General features: G+C 26.3%; 1 protein-coding gene across 1 annotated transcript; it reads right to left on the minus strand.

The window, feature by feature from the left end:
• Positions 1–16,957: 16,957 nt before the first annotated feature.
• LOC126552297 (uncharacterized) lies at positions 16,958–17,980 on the minus strand. The gene has a single exon (XM_050206989.1). It carries the CDS (start codon positions 17,978–17,980, stop codon positions 16,958–16,960), a length of 1,023 nt encoding a protein of 340 aa, XP_050062946.1.
• Positions 17,981–20,956: the final 2,976 nt, after the last annotated feature.

A 20,956-nucleotide genomic window follows, 5' to 3' on the forward strand; every position in this document is an offset into this window, starting at 1 on the left:
GCAAATCAAAATATTGGATGTATATTTTTAAGGTAAACATGTACAATCAAACTAAATAAATGTACATTAAATACTATGTCAATAAAAATAGCAAGTGGCTTGAAATGTCTTCTAAAACATTCGCATAATTTTAAATCAAAGTAATCTTCCTTTGTTTTTCAATAAATTGAAGTTAAATTTTTTGTAGATGTTTGTCCAAAATTGAAATTTAGACTATTAAATTGTACAGTAGATTCTCGTTGTGTCAAATCTCAAGGTAAGCAGGTAAAAGTCAATATCGAGTGTTTTCAAAAAAAATTTAAAATGATAATACAAATGCTTAAAATATTAAAATAACTGAATAAATAATTTTTTTTTAAAGAAGTCTGTCATTAAAGTTTGCGTAATATTACTTTTTCCTACTACGACGGCTTCCAAATTAGATAACGTAGAAAAAGCCTTATCTTCCATACCTGTAGTAGTCTCAATTAAATTCCTTAAATGTTTTTAAAGCATGGTTAGCTTATTAAATTATAACTTCAAAAGTGACCTCTATATTTTGTGGTTCAACTTCACTCTTGCTGGAATTAACAATGATAAAAATATTTGTGTACTTGAGATTACAAAAAAACGATTAATTTTATCTTAAGTTATTGAGTGCTAAATTTTATTAAGTGTAATGGTAGTTTCAAGGGGAATTCATTGTAGTTTGACAAAACAAATAATTGGAAATAACAACGTTCAACATTATAAGAACTGTTACTGTATTATTTATTTGGTTATGCTATTTGGCTCCAAGAAGCGGTATGTGGTGCACATTGATTTAATACTTAGGTATTAAAATGGAATATAGTGATGAGCTAAACTTGGTAAAAAAAGATATGACTTTTAAAAGGATTATACTTTCAAATTATTAGTAATATCAAATATAGTCTTAAAATGCATAATTTATGATTGATTTGCATGTATCTATACTAAACTATTTGTGGTTATTTTCAATTTAAAACAATAGATAATGGACAATGGCTCAGGATCTCCAACCGAGTTTTGCAATAGTACAAATATATTTTATTTTAAAAATGAAAAATGTTGCTTTTTATGAGTATTTATCATAATTTAAACAGGTAATTACAAGATTTGTCTGTATTTTTAGTCTAATTAAATGGTAAATTATAATAAACTGGTTTGTAGATCATTTTACAATTGCTACAAACTCTAGTTGGACACAGAGGAATTGTTTTCCTTCTTGGATACGTTTATGGATGTACATTTTTTGGTGGCATTTTAATCCCTAAACATCTTTTACGGACACAATTTGCATGTATATTTTATAAAATAATAATCTTGTATACCTACATACTTATACCTGATTTCAACTCTATTTGTGTATATATTATTGTCTACATGGGGATTTTTTTCAATGTAGAAAATACATGTTGAGCATGGCTGTATTAGTTTAAAAATATTGTTAAACAAAATGAAAATTGCTAAGAAAATTCAACATAGAAAAAAAAAGTTTAAAACTTTTCATTTAGGCAAATCAACAATTAAAACACAAAATAATCATGTTTAGACGTGTGATTAATTTTTGTATGGTATTCTAATGTATCTTTACGGTTGAATTTTTTATTATTTTTACAACATGTCTATAAAATTATAACTATAATTTATATTATAAGTTGTTAACTTATATTTATAAAACTATTTTGTACTTACGAAATTATTTTCAACAGTGTTATTTTGGAGATAGCAAATTAAAGAAGATGTTTAATGGCGTTTTAAATTAAATAGTTTATTTATTATACCTCATTACTCATTAGTTAGGATATTGAGCATTTTATTGTATACTGCATGTATTTTAGATGCATTATTATTTCTTATTATTTTATTCATTGTAATTTGTGGCGCATCCGAGTTGGGTCCCGAATACTAGGGGCTAATTGCAGGTAGTGTACTAGTTGGGTCCAGAATTATTTAAGGTATTCCACTAGTTCCTAAATATTTTTTGGTAAGTACTTCACTACACTAACATTTTTATTCCCAATTTAAGAGACTGTCTATGATCTATTTAAACCACATTTATAGTTAAAAATGTTTTTTACAGTTTTTTTTTTTGTTCATTTTCCATTAAAATATAAGTTATTAGAATTTTGTAAAAAATAAATCACTTTTATGTTGGTAAAAATATTAAAAATGTTAAAAACCAAGTATAAAATTACATATTACATAATATAAATATAGCCATATAAGTATAAGTGTAAAAATATTAAAAATTTTAAAATAATTATATAATTTAAATAAAAATAAAATAGTATTTTTTGAAAAATCACATTTGTTGGTAAAAATGTATACGACATTAATTTTACAAAATCAAATCGATTTATTATTCTTGCAATTTTTTTATTCGTATTATCAGCTATACATTTTTCTTTTAGTAAATTGCAGTTTCTTTTTTACATTAGGTACTTCTACACTTCTCATTTTAATATAAGTATCAATTTGTAGTTTGTACGTTTATACGTTAATGTTAGTATAATGTAGTACTTACCAAAAAATATTCAATAATTAGTGTTGTTGCTAAAATAATTCAGAACCCAACTAGTGAAGTAACTATAAAAATTTGGGACCCAACTCGGATGCAGCCATAATTTGTAATGCCATTTTTCATAGCCTAATTAAACTATCATAGTATCATTAGTCATTGATAATATTTTATATTTATATGAATGTATCATTAATAATCCATAAATAGCATATATTTAATTATTGTACTGAACATTATTAATTTATATATTTAATTCATTATACAAATCAACTAGATGTTATTATATTTTTATAATTACTCATAAGACCAATATTATTAAACCAACATTACAAAGTACAAGTTAGTATATATTTATCTAGTATCTACATTTCTATTAGCATAAGAATATTTTTATATTCAATTTTGAGATAAGTGTTGGGAGTATGACAATGTTTAATATAACCATATAAATTAAAAATAGTATTGTATTATTATTTTTTTTTTTTATTAGTATAATCTGATCATAATATTATGTATAGCAATAAACCTTAATGAAGTTTAATAAATAAAAACCTATGAAAATAAGTATTAGAAAAAAAAAATATTATTTTGAAACATAATATAAATAGAGTTTAAACAGTACAATCTTAAAATATCAATAATAAATATAACTTAAATAAATAATAATATTAACAGAACAGATAAGTTTAATAATGAATTACAATATGTACCTACTTAATTGTGTTGTATAAATTCTGTTAATATGGTAGTGTAATAAATTATAATAATATCTTATTGTTGTTAATTGTTGTTAATAATTTTAATGCTGTTTTGTAAATACCTTAAGGAATTAATAGTTGAAAAGTTGAATATTAGTTTATAATATCAAAACTCATGTATAAAAGAATCAATTTTTATGTATTATAAAATAAACTTAAATGTAATAGAAATTCATAGGTAGAAGTAAATAATATTCAATATATTATAGCCTTTACACATATACAAATATAAATTCAGCAGAATGAACTAAAAAATTGAAAAATATAATGGAATTTTATTACAATAACTTTTTAAATTTCAAAGCTCAATATCAAAATCTAAAATAGTTTTTTTTTGAGTTTATACTCGATAAAAAAAAAATGAAATTGAAATCATAAGAAACCTAAATTTGTATAACTACTTTTATTATTATTATTATTATTATTATTAATTTTATTATCATCTATAATTTAACTAACATAAAAAGAACATCATAATAAAAAACCTTAATTATTAATAAAAATATACTTGTAAAATGAAATAATAAAGTATTTTAGAATTGAAATTTAAAGTTGATATTTATTATAAATTATAGAAATTTAAATAAAACTAAGGTTGCCATACGGCCTGGATTTACATGATGAAACTATGGTGAAAATCCTAAATAAAATTCATAGTCTTCTAATGAAAGGGATGGTTCCTCTGTAGTAATAGTAGTAGTAGTAGTTGTTGTTGTTGTTGTACTTTAGATGTTGTATTTATAGGTGTTGTGCTTGTGGATGCTGTAGTAGTTGCATTTGTTGAAACTGTGGCATTCTTCATCTTAGGTCTGTAAAATACATATAGAATATCATCATAAAATTGATAATTGAATAATTAAAATAAATATATGAATGTGTTTTTTTGAATAGGTACTATTCTAATGATAAAATGTTTTATTAAATTCCCAGTAAACATAGTTATTGTTTAATATTGTAATTATTATAACAAACCAGAGAAGATACTCTATTATATAGTATTAATGTTGTACAAAGGAATCTCGTCATTGAGTAGTTCATTGCAATAGGTGTGTAAAATGTTTTGAATAATTACTTCATAACAAGAACCAAAAAAAGATAAATTTCTATTATATTTGATGAATAGCGCTAGAGACTTATAAGAGATTGCATATACAGCTTTTATTTCCCTAAGGAAAATGTGCGTATTTTGTTGTATTTCTATTTTAATTACATACCTATTTTATTTAAAAAAATAAATTTAAACAATATGTAACGTAAAGAATTAGAGAATAATATTTTATACATAGGCACCATACAATATTTAAATTAAATTTTCTAAAAATTGAAAAAAATTTGATTTAAATGATTAAATAATCTATTTATATTTTCCCAATTATTCGTGTGTTATGAAAAACATAAAATCAGACAATTCCTGAATAATGTGCCAAATACGGTCAGTTGATGTCAATTTTATTCATTTGTTCATATTGTAGGTATGTGTTTTCATCTTGGAGTAGTATTATATTCTAGACTAGATACAGTTTTTTTGTGAATATTATATTCCAAATGCCTTTAAATGATAAAATATCAATTTTTGTATAAAAAATGTTATAACTTTTTTTAAACGTGAACTTATTCAAATGTTTTTGGCTTATAATAAAACAAATGACTATGCCTACTTGAAATTGTTAATTAAGCCAAAAACAACACATGAAAAGTCTAATATTAGATTTCTTGAATACATAATACTCGAAATGCTGAAATGTGAATTGAATTATGCAGTAGGTAATAGTTCTGTTATTTGATTTTCAACATAAAAAATTCCCTAACTATGAATTTAAAATATTTTAAAACAAATACTAGGTATATTATTTTTTATGATTTGTATAAATAGTACTAAACATTTAATGAATCAATAATGAGTTATTAGTCCTTTAAATAAGATTTAGTGGTCTATTAAATTTTATTGAACCAATAAATGATTAAATTAATGCATTTTCATGAAACCCAGCAAAAGCAGTCAAGATGTATCACTGTATTGCATTGAATTGTTATTTTAAAATAACATGAATATTGAATTAGCTAGAAATACCTTAAAAATGTATGATACGGTAATGCAGTGGTGTTGGTTCTAGTTGTAATTGATTTTTGGGTACTGTTAACCGGAGACTGTACAACTGAGGAATTCTTCTTATTCTGATTTTTCTTATTAGATCTGTAAATAACAATTTTTCACAATTTATTTTGTATAATTATCATTTTGATTTCTGTGTGTTTTTTAAATACAAAGCACGTTACACTTCCATTCAAAACAATGATGATGAAAAATTAATAACTCTGTTTTAAAGCCCCAGCAAAAAACAAAATTATTTAATATTATAACTTTAAATTCTACATAGAATGGTGCATGTATTGATTTTACAATATTATGTGTGTATGTACTATACACAATACATGTGATAAATAGGTACCTAGTTGAAAATTCAATTTTAAACTTTGAGAGTGATTCCTGATAGAAAGTTAGATCTAGATTGTTCTTTAAAAAGGTTAAAATTTAAAAAGCCCAATACTTTTTAAAGTAATCAGAGAAAACAAAAAAAAAAAAAAAGTCCAGTGTAAAACATGAATAGTTTTTTTTTTTTATACATAGATTAAAATGTTTTATTGGTAATAATACTTGAAAATTAATACAATATTTCTTATAAGTTGTTTATTTATCAATTAATTAACACCGAAAATATACATATTATAGTGACAATATTTGATGGTAAGCGTTTTATTTCGAAAATTTTCAATTTGCAAAACCTGGAAAATTGTAAAATTATTTTTTAATTACCTAATAATATTATAGAATCTTTTCGACAAAAATTTAATCAGCTTATGAATATTAAAATTATTAGGTAAGTATTTAAAACAATGATTTAATAGGTAGCATTAACAAAAACCATAATATGAAATATAGGTACTTTGAGATATTATAGCTCATATTATAGGTATAACATTTTTCTTAAGTATGGTTCAACTATTAGCTTATTTTATCAAGTTTGAACCACTTTTGTGCGTTTAAGCTGTGGGAATAAATAAGTCTGACCCCTCCCTAATCTAGCGATGTCTATTTTATCATTAGTTGACAATATTGAGGAAACAGATGTTCATCATCCGTATTGGTGATGCCACCGTGTATATATATAGAATTTTAAAAGGAAATGAGGGTAAATCTGGTAGTGAAAATGCAGCCATGCGACGATTGGTATGGTGATTCCTATGTTTGGTGAAAAATGTTTGACATATTAAATTAATAAATAATAAAGAGATACTTACATCGTATTTTTTAACAGTATCGATTCTGACTTCTAAGCCAATTATTTTTATTTATTACCTTAAAAAAATGGTGAATGTTTTTCAATAAGCTTTCCAGAGTAGTTAATACAAAATAATAAAAGAGGAATAACTTGTAATAATACTTATTTATCGGTATTATATAAATATAAATTTAACTTAAAAAAAAAAACCAAAAAAGATTTTTAGTTTATTATCAAAGAGTTCTTAAAAATGAAATCCTTGTCACAAAACCCAAATAATTTTATTAAAGTAAATATACCTAATCATAAAATTTCAAATATAAATCGTATTTGTTTTAAAGTAGAAAAAGTAATAATTTTGTATAAACAAATTCAAAATTGCATTCAAACTAGTCATTAATATAGTTACATAAAAAATGACTAATAAATAATTTAAAAAGAAAATGAAAATGAAAAATGATTTAAACAATTTATTAAATAAATACCTGCAATAACTAAAGTAGAAGAATAAACTAATAAAGAAATAAATGTAGGAGTTGCTATCGCTAAAGGTAATCAAGAAGAAAAATAAACTTGAGATCTTTTAGTTAAAGAAGCTATTATAATTTATGATTATTACACTAATGAAAAACAAATAATTTACACTTATTTAATATTTAGTTAAAATAAAATTTTAAAACCCAAAATTTAATATTCAAATTATAGATATAATAATAATAACAATAATAAATTAATCACCTAAATGATTTAAAATAACTTTTACTAATCCTGATCTACAAGACATCCTATTTTGACAAAAAAAAATAATAACTAAACAGAATAAACCACAAACAATATCAACCTAATAAAATTCTAATTTAATAAAGTCTAATAATTAAAAAAAATATAAATATTAAAAAAATGTATAAGAATTAAAAATAGACTTTAATAACTTATACATTATATATTTATATTCCATACAATAAAATTATAGAAAAAATTAAAAGAAAATTATTACTTATAACTGTATTGAAATAAATAAAATTAAATAAATAAAACTAATTAAGAATTAGATGTATATATATTATATAATATATATATAAATATTCAATACCTAAACTAAAATTTATCAAAATAAATTAAATACAAACTCAAAATAAAAAAAATAATTATATTATTTAAATATAATATAGAAATTTATATTCTTTAATTCCAAAAATTAATATTTTTACTAAACTTAAATAATAAAAATAGATAAATTTAAAAGAATTTAATGTATAGTAGTATTCTATACTACTATGTCAAACTATATCGTGTACCAGTGGATCTCGGTTTTTAGAGGCCGCAACTTCCTATAATGCCATCAAGATATTAAGCGAGAAGCGACCCTTTTTAGTTTTTACGTTTTTATTAGCAATCAAGTTTATAGTTATAACAATTAATATTTAAAAAGCATATAAGTAGATACCGCTCTGCTGTACATTAGCTACCGTGGGGAACACTATTATATATTATAGGAGTGTTAAATTTGAATCCAATGATAGTTATCATTGTATACAAAAAACGATTCTGAATGAAGATGATTTGTCAGCCTAGGAAATAATTTCCAGTGGTCGGTGAAAAAAGGTGGTTTATGTTTTAATGGCCTGAATACATCAAAACTTAAATTCTTTTATGATTATTGTAAGCTACACTTATGAAAAATCTTGTATTACATTTTCAACTCTTAGCTACTTATGCAAACATTTTTATAAATTATACCTACAAAATAATTTGCAAATATTCATGATTTTGACGAATTTTTGTCAATATTTGAACTTCAAATGCTAGTAAAAAAAAATTGTGTCTATATATTCTTATAATTTTTAAAGCACTATAAGAGTAACTTATGAGAAACTTTGTATTAAATTTCAAGTATTTTTATTCAGCCAAAAAAATTTAACAACACTTCAAAAAAATTTTTCAGAAAAATTGAAAATTTCAGTTGTCTATAAATAGCTCTAAAAAGTCAAAATATTTGAAATCATGTAAAGAAAATTGCAATTTAAATAACTGGTGAAAAATTCAAATATCTAAGACTATACTTTTTGAATAATAACAAATATTTAAAATCGTTTGAGAATAAATCGTTATCGTTACGCTATTTCGTAAAAATTTTAAATTCAAAAGCACTTACAATTTTTCCTATAATGATGCTTCGAGTTTTTTCTATAGTTACTTGAAGGAAAACTTATGAAAAACTTAGTTTTGTATTTTTTATCCTTAGTTATACTCAAAAAAATTTTTATGATTATTCAACTTAAAAATTACTTGTAAATTTTTGCGATTTCGACAGATATCGTAAAAATTTGAACTATAAACGCTTATGAAAAAAAATTGTGACTAACGATTTTTAATTTTTTTTAGCTACAATAAGAACAACTTGTAAGGAACTTTGTATTAAATTTTCAAGTTATTTTGGTCATCCAACATTTTTTTATCGACACTTCAAAAAAAAAATCTCATAAGAATCGACAATTTCAGTGGTCTATAAATAACTCAAAAAATGTCAACATTTTTTCTAAAATTTAACTGTATATTATAGATAACACTAACATAAATATTTGGTGAAAATTTCAAGTATTTACAGTGATAAGTTTTTGAATTACAATCATATAAAAAATCGATTTATTCGAAATTTTATTAAACATTATTGGTCAATTTTGTTACGAAAAAATATTCAATTTTGGGTAGGAATTTTCCTATAGGTATACCTTATAGGTATATATTTACCAATATGATTGTGCATTTATTGTAAAAGCACTTGGTAGTTTTTAATGGTATCAAAGTTACATATCAGGTTTGATTGGAGTTTCAATTGGTTTTTTTTTTGGCTATAGGTAAAAAAAATCAATGTTTATGGATCATGTACTTAACGTTTGCCAGTTAGCGGCTTTAAAAATAGTGCATTGTGTGCGAACTAATGTCATAATAAGATATAATTTTTATCAATTAAATTTTGTTGAGCCTGTTAAATTTTAAAAAGGATGAAAAAATATGACAAATTCCATATATTAATACAGTTGAAATTGGTTAAATTGAAATTTGAGTTAACTATAAGTCCGACTGTACTTTCAAATAATGTATTTGAAAATTGTTAGAATATAGTACCTATTATAATATTGCATGGAACGAATTCGTGGTGTTTTTTACATGTAAAAATTTAAAACGAACACACATTCGTATGTTTCACCAATTTACTTAATCATAGCCATAGGATCGCATATAATTTAATATTATTAAATATAAAAATATATTAATTTTACTTTGAGTTAAAAAAAAATATATGTTTATAGGTATTATTCATTATTCATAACTACTATGCTAAAATTAATGATATGACTATATGGTGTATTATTAAATATTTAAATACATGATATGTAGATACCTACATATATTATATTATATAGAAATTAATAAATAATAATATAATATTATTTGGATGTTAGTTATTTGTTTTGCAAGATTTAAAAAAATTAATAAAACATTAACTTCAAAGTTAAATTTTCATAAAATATTATATTTTTCTCTTTATTTATTAATTCTCTTTTGGTGTGAAATATTCGAACGGCTAAAACCTAGTCATCATTATTCGGTAGATACTAAATATAAAGATCATGAAGGTTGATCGTGAATTCGTGAACAATTTTAATCTGAAACACACGGGTAGACGAATTAAAACGCTAATGACTTTTAAATTATATATTAATTGAACTAATCATGAGTCAAATCAAAGAATGTTTGTTTAATTATATACAGATGTTAATGAATTTAAAATCTTAAAAATATAATTTAATTTAGATTATAAAATAGTATGTTCGTTATTTTAATAGAAAATTATATTGAAAATATATATTTATAAATGTTTTATTATCCATAATAAGCATTGGCTAATTATCTAATAAATGATTGTAATTTAATTATTTTTACGTCTGAATTTGATATAACAGATATTATAATTATTTAATTATTTATATTACAGTTGCACACACAATTAATACACAGTATTTACTAGTGAATATTAATTATTTATAAATGTATCATATTTTAGTACAGTTATTAGATTAGAGTATAAATACTTATTGTAAATTTACAATAATAATTTCCTTATCGCATGACATAGAAGCATTTCATCCGAAAATATAGTGCTCATTTAAAGAATTTGGTTATACATTTTGTATTAAGTTTTGAGTGAAGCAAAAAATTTTATGTTTTTATATGTTTTTTTAGATTTAGCCATCTTTTCGTAGGCCTTCCGTTTTTCGTTTAGGCACCGTGCCTACTGCCTAATGGTAATAATGGCCCTGTAATACTTAATCTACAATACTTTACCAATATACCTACGTACCTATCTAAGAATAAGAAAATAGGAAAAAATATAATAATTTATAATATATACCTACATATAATGTAACATTTTTAAATATTATTTAAATAATTGTATTTTATTATATATACAATATACATAGAATATACCTATATAATAAATTATATAATTATAAATGGAAATTTAATAGAATATTTTATCCGACAATAAAAACTGAAATCGGACCTTTTGTCCAACTTTTTTTAAAACGGACTTTTTGTCTTCGGATTTTTTATCTTAGCTTCATATTGTATATTATTGTGTTCTAGATGTTTCGCGTTGAATTGTCTAAGTGGCTTAAAATTAGTAATTAGGTACTAATTACATTTACTTTTAATTAAAATCGTATTTTTCTATTTTCCGTAGATAGAGCATTTCGGTAGTTATATACTTATATCTATACTTTTTGTGGGTAACCGTGATTAGGTATTATATTAAATAGTATATAATATACTACTTATTACTGTAGAAAAAATATCCAGACGTTACTGGATAATAAAAAATACGAGCGAATGTGTGTGACCATTACCTATTACACTCTAGGGAAGTAAAACTTCTTTCATAATAAGTATCGGGGCCCGTGAAATTATAAGCTACTTTACCGTCATCTACTGTGTGTGAAAACAGGTAACCGGACAATTTCCCCCCGGACATTTTCCCCCGATTGTTTTTGGCATAGTATAGGACATTTTACCCCCATTTTTTTTTTAAGTTTATTATTTAATAATTTAATATTATTTATTATTTAGTAAGAAATTATTTTTTTTCATAAATATAATCAGTTATAATACAATTAACTTTGTATATTTATACTATAAATTACATTTTTTTTTATATAAAATATATAATAAGACATAAAAAAATTGTATTTAAGTAAAATAGGTTAAAAATTTCATTTTTTTTTTCATAAATATAATAAAAATTGTATAATAAAACGTAAACAATTTGTATATGTATAAGTAAAAATGTAGGTTAGGTTAAAAATTTCATTTTTTTTCATAATATAATAACAATTGTATAATAAAACGTAAAAAAAATTATATAAGTATAAAAGGTTAAAAATATTTATAAAATATAGTCTAAAAATTTCGACATAAAAATGATATATTTTGTAAAAAACATTTAATTTCTGACACTTTTTTTATATCTAAGCACATATTTTGTAATCGTCTTTCATATTTATTTATTTATTTTTTGTTAAAAAAACCGTGCCTGTTTTAATTTTTAATAGTTTGTTAATTTTAGATACTAGCGAATAATACAATATGCTAGTAATATTACTTTTTTATTTAGGCAATCTTTTAAATATAATATTACTAGGTATTATTTTATTATTTCAAGTTGTTGAATTGATCAAAAATATACATCTATACTATAATAGGTAATTATAGTATAATTGATTATATTTATAAAAAAAAAATTATATTTTACTGGAAAAAAATAATTTCTTATTAAATATTAAATAATAAACTTAAAAAAAAAATGGAGGGAAAATGTCCTACTACGCCAAAAACAGTCGGGGAGAAAATTTCCGGGGGGAAATTGTCCGCCATTCGTGAAAACAACCGTTTTTTCAACTATTAATTATGGTATCTATCTACGTATATCTTTTTTTCTTTATGCATACGAAGTTTTTTTTACTAAAATAGTACTATGAACGTGTTGCAGATTTTAGTAGAGCGGTGATGTCTGTTTCGAAGCACATTATTCGTTTACTAATGTACAATAGATACTCATCATCTGTTTTCGATTCAATACATTACATTATATCGTTGTATTTTTTTTTATATACATGTCTTCGACCACGGGTCTATTGTCGGATAGCCAGGTGGTCCAGACCGACACTGCCTGTAATCTGTATAACCTATAGGTATTGTAGAATACAGCTGACAGGTTAGCGTTATTAGAGTTATACTAATGATTGGTGCATATGTCGTATAGGCATAATATAGTGAAATCAGATATTTTACTAAATAAGAAAAAGAATTTGATTTTTATGCAACTTCACTATTCGACTATACCTTGTCGTTTAACTAAATGCCTTTTTAAAGTTAGTCAAATTATATAATTGAAAAATTTTGTATTATTTTAAAAAATTAACAATATTTTCTAATAATAATTGAATGTATACACGTACACGACAATCGGCTTTAGTACTTTTCCTACTTTCTAAAGTAAATGATTTCTTTTCTAGAAACTCGATTACCATTTCTGACCGAATTTCAGATGAAACAATTTTCATTCGATCACCTCGAAAGCATCGAGTCGGCTTCCACATACCCGAAATCAAGTTATCTTATATATTATAAAATATTATGTACAGATAACTACTGCGAGGTATTAATAATTTGGCAGCATAAGGTTAAACGGACCATTTGAAATCATTAAAGAAATACGTGAAGGCAATATATATATATATATATTATATACTAGCTGGCTCCGTGCACTTCGTTGCCCGTTAAAAATGCCAATCCTATATAATATGATTCGAATTTTGATTAATTTGTTATTTAATATTCGGTTTAGCGATGTTCAAAACTTAGACATTTTCATTGACCGTTTTGATTCTCAAAAATCTTGTAAAACCACCACTTTAATATGCGAATTTCTATTAAAGGAAACGTCTTGCAGGTGTTCTCTTCACATGTTTCTATAACGATTTTAAATGATTTGCTTAACCTTATGCTGCCAAATTATTAATACCTCGTAGTAGTTATCTGTACCTACATAATATTTTATAATATAAGATAGGGGCTGGTGAAACTTGATTTCGTGTGTGTGGAAGCCGCCTTTGAGGTGGTCATTACCTATATTATATATATAAAGAATACAGTATAGAGGTATAAATAAATAATTAGTATAAATATGAATTAAATGAATTAATAGGCGAGCTATTTCAACATAAGGATTTGTATTTAAAAGATTGTCCAGTCGCTTGCCCGAAGATTTTTTTGTACCAACGGGTTAAAAAATAAATATTTTCAGAAAAAGATACCTAGTTGAGTGTCTAGCCATCAGTCATGTCAACATATAAATCACTATCCGAAAGTTTAATTCATAGTTGTCAATTGTCATACCTCCTAATGTCGAAGTTCAGGTGTTATCAAATATTTAATCACCAATTCAACTAAAATATATTATAATGATGTATACACCCGAGAAAACTTCGATCAAGGTTAGGTTCGATTAAATGTATAGTTATGTATGTAGCATATGTCATTAGTAAGAAATATAACAGATTAATAGAATAAAATATAATAATAAAAAGTAATATAGTAGGGTTTTATATTTTTACCAAAATCTAATTGGGACATGTTATTAATTATTATGCACGCAATTATTTAATTTTTTTTTTTTAAATAAATGCTTGACGGGTTTTGAATTAAAAAAATTAAATGATTATCTGTTTATTGCTTCGGGCCTTTTCTCTTCTATGTTGGGTTTCCATGCTTTACGGCTTATATACATGTCTAATGTTGCTAAAAGATGTGTAATATCTTAGATATCTGCTCTGATGCTATTACGATTGTCTTGGAATTACCAAGCTGTTTTTCGTTACTATCTGAAACGGAATATGATTAATTTGTGTTCAGTAGCGTCCCTACAGTTAATTTAATTACTGATCATTTATATTTTAAGAGTGTTATTAAATTAAATGCAGTCTAGTCCCTTGTTGTTAATGCAATTTTACTGTCACTTATTAATTTAGATCAATACCTTAGTGCAACGGTTCCCAACCCATGGGCCTCGAGCAGCACGGTACTGGGCTGTGAACAGTATAATATTATTATAACTATCCTTGTTTTATACTGATAATATTTCTGGTTATAATAATATTTGATCAATATTAACTATAGTGTAAAATAAGTGTACGGTATCGAACGTTTGCGGTATCGATAGTTTCATCTCATATAATATATATTTTATAATTATCTATAGACATATAGGAGACCGCCCCGATTCACTCATCAACGCCCAGACCAAACCGCTGGGTATAGGGACTTCAAATTTTGTACAAAGGTTTCTTAAGCAATTTAGAAGCGCACTAAGAAAGGATTTTTCAAAATTCGCATTTTAAAGGGTTGCTAAAACGGGAATTTTGTAATTTACGATGGAATTTTTGTTTATAAATAGTTGCTATAACAATCTGATTTATGTGTTGATACATTTACATTTAGTCATTTTTTAAAGTTTGTATACATTTTATATAGCTATATAAATGTATTTTTTTCCAACTGTTAATCGCTGTTCAGTGTATTGATAGTGCTAATAGTACGTGGAATTCACAATTTAATAATAACAATCAATTATATTAAGCTTATAGTCGAAGTTATCGGCGACCCGCGATTGCAACACACAATAGGTACGGGCGGTAGACAGTCAAAGTACAAAGATAACGCGATATGGTGAATATGTGCTGCCTACAACTCTTTCGGCCCTACTCACCCCCCACCATTGACCGATCAGCCACCGTTGTCATCGAGTTTTTAAACATGAATAGGGAAATGGTATCTCACATCGTTGTACCTATTACAGGAGATGGTGCCTGTTTATTTAATTCGCTTTCCTATCTTTGTACGGAACTGAGCAAATGGCCAGAGAAATACGCAAGCTTATTGTGAGCCACGTAACAAAAAATTGGAGAGAGTTTTCTATCATGTCTCACGACAACAATGGGGACAACTATATGAGTTCCGCTGAGTATTTTGCTGACATGTCTCAATTATATACTTATGGTGGTTTATGTGAATTGGTGGCCGCTGGACAATTGTTCCACTACGTTTTTGAAGTTTACCGCAATTATCAGCTCTATGAGCGTTTTGGTATTGAAGGTTACCCTGTGTTGAGGATGCGTTTTACGCAAAATCTCTCTAGGGGCCATTTTGATGTGTATCTGCCTAATGAGTCAGAAATATTGATCCCTCAGAGAGACTCCACATTACAGTAATCACCTTTCTCTTTATCCCTGAAGAAGGGTAGAAAACGCCGTGCCAAATACACTGGCAATATAAGGAAAAAAACAACTTCAAAACGCGGCAAGACATATTCACTTCGTAATCCTTTAGTGAACAGATCTGCAGTTGCCAGGTACCAGCTAGATAATCCTGAGGTAGACAGAGCTGCTAGGTCTCGATATGAGCATACTAATCCTCGTCGGAAAGTTGAAAGACTGACACTTCCATGGAAAATAATTGTCAACTCAGGAATGACGTACAATCCTGACCTGGCTTATGAGGCAGAAAAAACTATAGCTCTTGGTTCTATGAACCTTAAGTGCAAATACTGTAATGCTCTAAAATGGAAAGAAGAAACCCTCGGAATGTGCTGCAATAATGGCAAAGTGCAGCTTCAATCTTTTGAACATTTGCCGGAACCTCTCAACAGATAAAAAGTAATCCTGTTGTGAAGTAATCCTGTAACCCAGTAATCCTGTTAGATGGTAATCCTGTAAACCAGTAATCCTGTTATGAAGTAATCCTGATACTAAGTAATCCTGTCATATAATAATCCTGTTATATGGTAATCCACTTGTATTCCACTTGTGGCAAAAATGACTAAATGTAAATGTATCAACACATAAATCAGGTTATTAAGTAACCATTTATAAACCAAAATTATAAATGTAAAATTCCATCGTAAATCACAAAATCCCAATTGAGCAACCCTTTAAAATGCGAATTTTGAAAAATCCTTTCTTAGTGCGCCGCTACATTGCTTAAGGAAACTCTGTACAAAATTTGAGGTCTCTACACCCAGTGGTTTGGTCTGGGCGTTGATGAGTGAATCGTGACGGACCCGACACGGCGTTGCCCGTGTGTTAGTTTCCCTTTTGGCATTTTCATAGGCCGTGTGTTAGTGTTTAATTTAACTGTATTGATGGTGCTAATATTACGTGGAATTCACAATTTAATTGTTTGTGTGTGTGTGTGTTAATTGTTATAGCGTTATTAGATTCATTGATAACATCTATTTATAGGATGTGAATATTGTTATTATTTTTTTATTATTATTATAGCACCTCCTTATAAACTACATTGGTTGTTCTTCCGTTTAGGGCAAGAATGACTAAGCTTGTAGGGGAACTAACACTGGAGCATGCCACATAAAATTGCCCATGTGTAAAGCAATCATCACTCAAGTCAATCCCTGCTATCTTCAACGACTGCCCTTGCGACTTATTTATAGTCATTGCAAAAGATACCTTGATAGGAAACTGCAGTCTTTTAAATTCGAATGGATAGTTTAATGATAAAAGTGGTATACGTGGTATAAACGTTGATTCTCCTTGAGCACAACCTGTAATTATTGTTGCCTCAATTACATTGTTTTGGAGTGCTTTCACCCACACTCGAGTACCATTGCAGAGTTTGGGTGGGTAGAGATATCGCAACAGCATAATTGGAGCTCCTACTTTAAGGACTAACTTATGTGCTGGAAAGTCAGGGGGATTAAGTGCGTTGAGGAACTCCACAGGATAGTGAACTGCGTCATCTATCTTCAGTACCATATATATAGACTTATACTCCATTTCTGTTCCCTTAAATGATTTAAGAAGAATTTCATTAATCACAGCTGCCCTGTCATTTTTAGGGGTCAAAATAGCGCGCTCACATAACCAATCCATCGATTTGTTTTTTATATCGGCAATATCGGGATAAATTTGAACTATAAGTTCTTGTAGTGTTGTCACAACTAAACCTAAATCCTTAGTGATAACCAACTTCCCAGCTAACTCGGGAAAATCTCCATTTCCTATTTTGAGTAGAAGTTCAGAGAATTTTCCAGCTGTGACATCACCTCCCAGGTGGACCCTCATATTCTTTTTGAGAGAAAGTTGTTCTATTAACGGCCATAAATAAGAAGCTTTTATGCAAGCCTTAACTTCATCTGCTCGACTTCCTCTTGGTATAACTGGTAGAGTTTGCCTAAAATCTCCAGTTAAAAGAACAGTTGCTCCTCCCATCACTTCATTTTTATTTCTTATATCTTTAAGAGATCTATCAAGTTCCTCAAAACCTCTTTTATGCGCCATAGTGCTTTCATCCCAAACAATAAACTTACAATTGCGAAGCACTTTGACTATATTACTTTGTTTTGGTATATTACACTTTGGCGTTTCTATGTTAATGAGATCGAGAGGAAGTTTGAATGCTGAGTGGGCCGTCTTCCCCCTCCAAAAGCGTAGCAGCAATGCCAGAAGATGCAAAAGCCAAAGCAATACTACGATTGCTCCTTACTTTTGTCAAAAGCAAGTTTATAAGAAAAGTTTTTCATGTTCCTGCAGGAGTATTTAAGAAAAAATTTTCCAGTATCAGATTTAATGCTGTGCATTATCCGACTATAGACATTGTATTGCTCGTTCGTCAGTAAGGCCTCGATGCTCACTACTACCTTTGTTAAGGTATTCAGATCGTAGTTTATCTCTCTCTGATAGACTATGTTTTCAAAGTTATTTTCTGTCCTTGTTGGCTAAGGTAGCCCATAATTTGATATACTCTGACCTCCTACAGCAAGCACTACATCTTCAATTTGTATCAAACATTTGTTGTGAGCCTCATCTTTTTAGTCAGCATCCATTTGTCGGATAATATCCTCTGGTCAGTAAATTATGATTAATTCTCCCCCGATTATAAGAACCAAAAACCACCTATGTCCGCAATATAAATATGTTTAACCTTTTTATCTACATAAACTGGATTATCCACCAAAAATTGTATCTTTATGTTTTTATTTGTATTTTGTATAATAAATGATACACACATAAAATAAAATGTTATTGTTAGTAAATGAACTATTCATTATTCCTGTTCTATTATTTTATCCTATTAACTATCCTTTATAACTAAATTAAATATGGTACAGTTTTGTTGATTTCCCCATTGTGAGTCAAAAAACGGACAAAACATTTCTTTGTAAGTAGTATTAAAATTGTACATTTAATTATTAATAAGACAGTTATAGGGAATATTTATGAGTACTATTCCTATACAAATATAATGATTAAATTGCAATTTGTTTAATTAATCGTAAATTTGGATTTCCAAAAGAAAAAATGGTTTTTAATAAATGGGTTTCATTATTACAAACCATTAATATAAATCATGTAAACACAATTTCACATAGGCTATGTGAAAAACATTTCAAATCTAGCGATATCATAGGAAATTGTATGACTATGGTAGGTTTATATTTATATAATTTTAATTTATTGGATAAGTAGATCACAACTTATTTTATTATATTTTTGTTATTATTACGCTACAGAGGGAGGGTAAAAATTTGAAACCAGATGCTATACCACAGGTACCCAAATTCAGAGAAATAACTTAAATTAAATATATTGAGTAGGTAAATACTAAATTAATTATTTTATTTAAGATTGATATCATGTGGAGTAATTTAGAACATTCTTTTAAAAACAATATTACATTCAATGAGGACATGTTAACACCAGCCGATATAAATAATTCTGAACCATGGCATTTAAAACTTAAATGAAGTTCTACTCCAATAACATACTCTGCACACAAGAACAAAACACTTACAAATAATTCAATTGATAAGGTTAGAACTTTAATATAGTAACAACAGGGAAAAACATGTGTATTACATAATGCATATGCATGTACGTTCAAACACCAATATTTCAATTACCAAATAATTTTGTTATTTATACAAAAAAAAATTATAATTATGTTTTGTAGTTAAATGCTTCTGTAGACATACCACTACATGCATCTTCAGTTACCATAATTCAAGAGAATGTATTTTCATTAGACACTGACTCTGTGTATTTTAATTCAACTCTATCTGAACAGATATTTTTCTTAAAATTTACAATAACCTTCATAGTTTTTCATTACCAGCTAATTATAGTTATCAAAAAATGATTGATGGCAATATGAATGTTGTGGCATTTTCTTCTTTTCTGTTTTCAGACCATTTTCAAATGGTTATACCTTATAAGCAAATTATACTACATAGGTAGTAATTTAAGTATTGAAGTAATTATTGTTGGAAACAAATATACTACCTACTTGTCTACTATAAATCAATGGAAATACCGTCCAAAACTATTATGAATATAGAAAAACAGTCAGTATGTAAAGGTTTTAATAATATTATATTGTCCTCCATAAGTACAAGTCCTTACATAAAAATATTTATGGAACAGTTCGTTATACAAAATTTTCATTATTATTAGATAATGTATTTGAAACAGAAAATGCATTATGTTCATTTTGTAAACGAATTAAAACCAACGAAAAGGCAAAAATCTTATAAAAAACAGTTTCTAGATTAGAAAACTTGGTCGAATACAAGAAAAGAATACACATGCAAGTTAGTTCACACAGTAAATCAAAGTTATTATAACTTTGTTAATCTATGTATAATTACCATAAGAATCAAAATAGTGCAGAAAATCGTTTAAAATTATTAGAATATGAACTACAGAAATGTAAAAAAAGAATGAAAAACATTGATTCAATTAATGATCAAAACTTACCAGAGTATCATAGAGTTGTTGTCCGAGACATTTTTAAAGTATCTAAGCATCAAAACAAAAAAAAAAACAATGCGTTACTCAGAAGACTGGGTCCTAAAATGACTATTGTTTCATATAAGATCAATAAGTGGTTAGAATTTTATTAAAAAAAAAAAAAAAATGATACATTACCTCTTCCTAGTCCAAGAACATTGAGTCGATACTTAAGTGTTATAGATATAAAATTTGGATTTGATTCCAATTTTTTTTCCATCTTTAAAAAACATATATCATCAAAAGATGAATTATAAAAACATGGTATAATACTTTTTGATGAAATTTCAGTAAGAGAATCATTAAGTGTTTGCTCAACATCAATAACTTAGATAGGTTTGATAGACTTTAGTAATGATGTTGAACACAATTTCCCCAAAGCAAGTACTATTGAAGATAAAGCTAACATGGCATTGGTTTTTACGTTTCAACCAATATGTGATAAATACACCCGGCCAGTGGCTGTTT

This window comes from Aphis gossypii, chromosome X (assembly GCF_020184175.1).
Source record: "Aphis gossypii isolate Hap1 chromosome X, ASM2018417v2, whole genome shotgun sequence".
Lineage (NCBI taxonomy): Eukaryota > Metazoa > Arthropoda > Insecta > Hemiptera > Aphididae > Aphis > Aphis gossypii.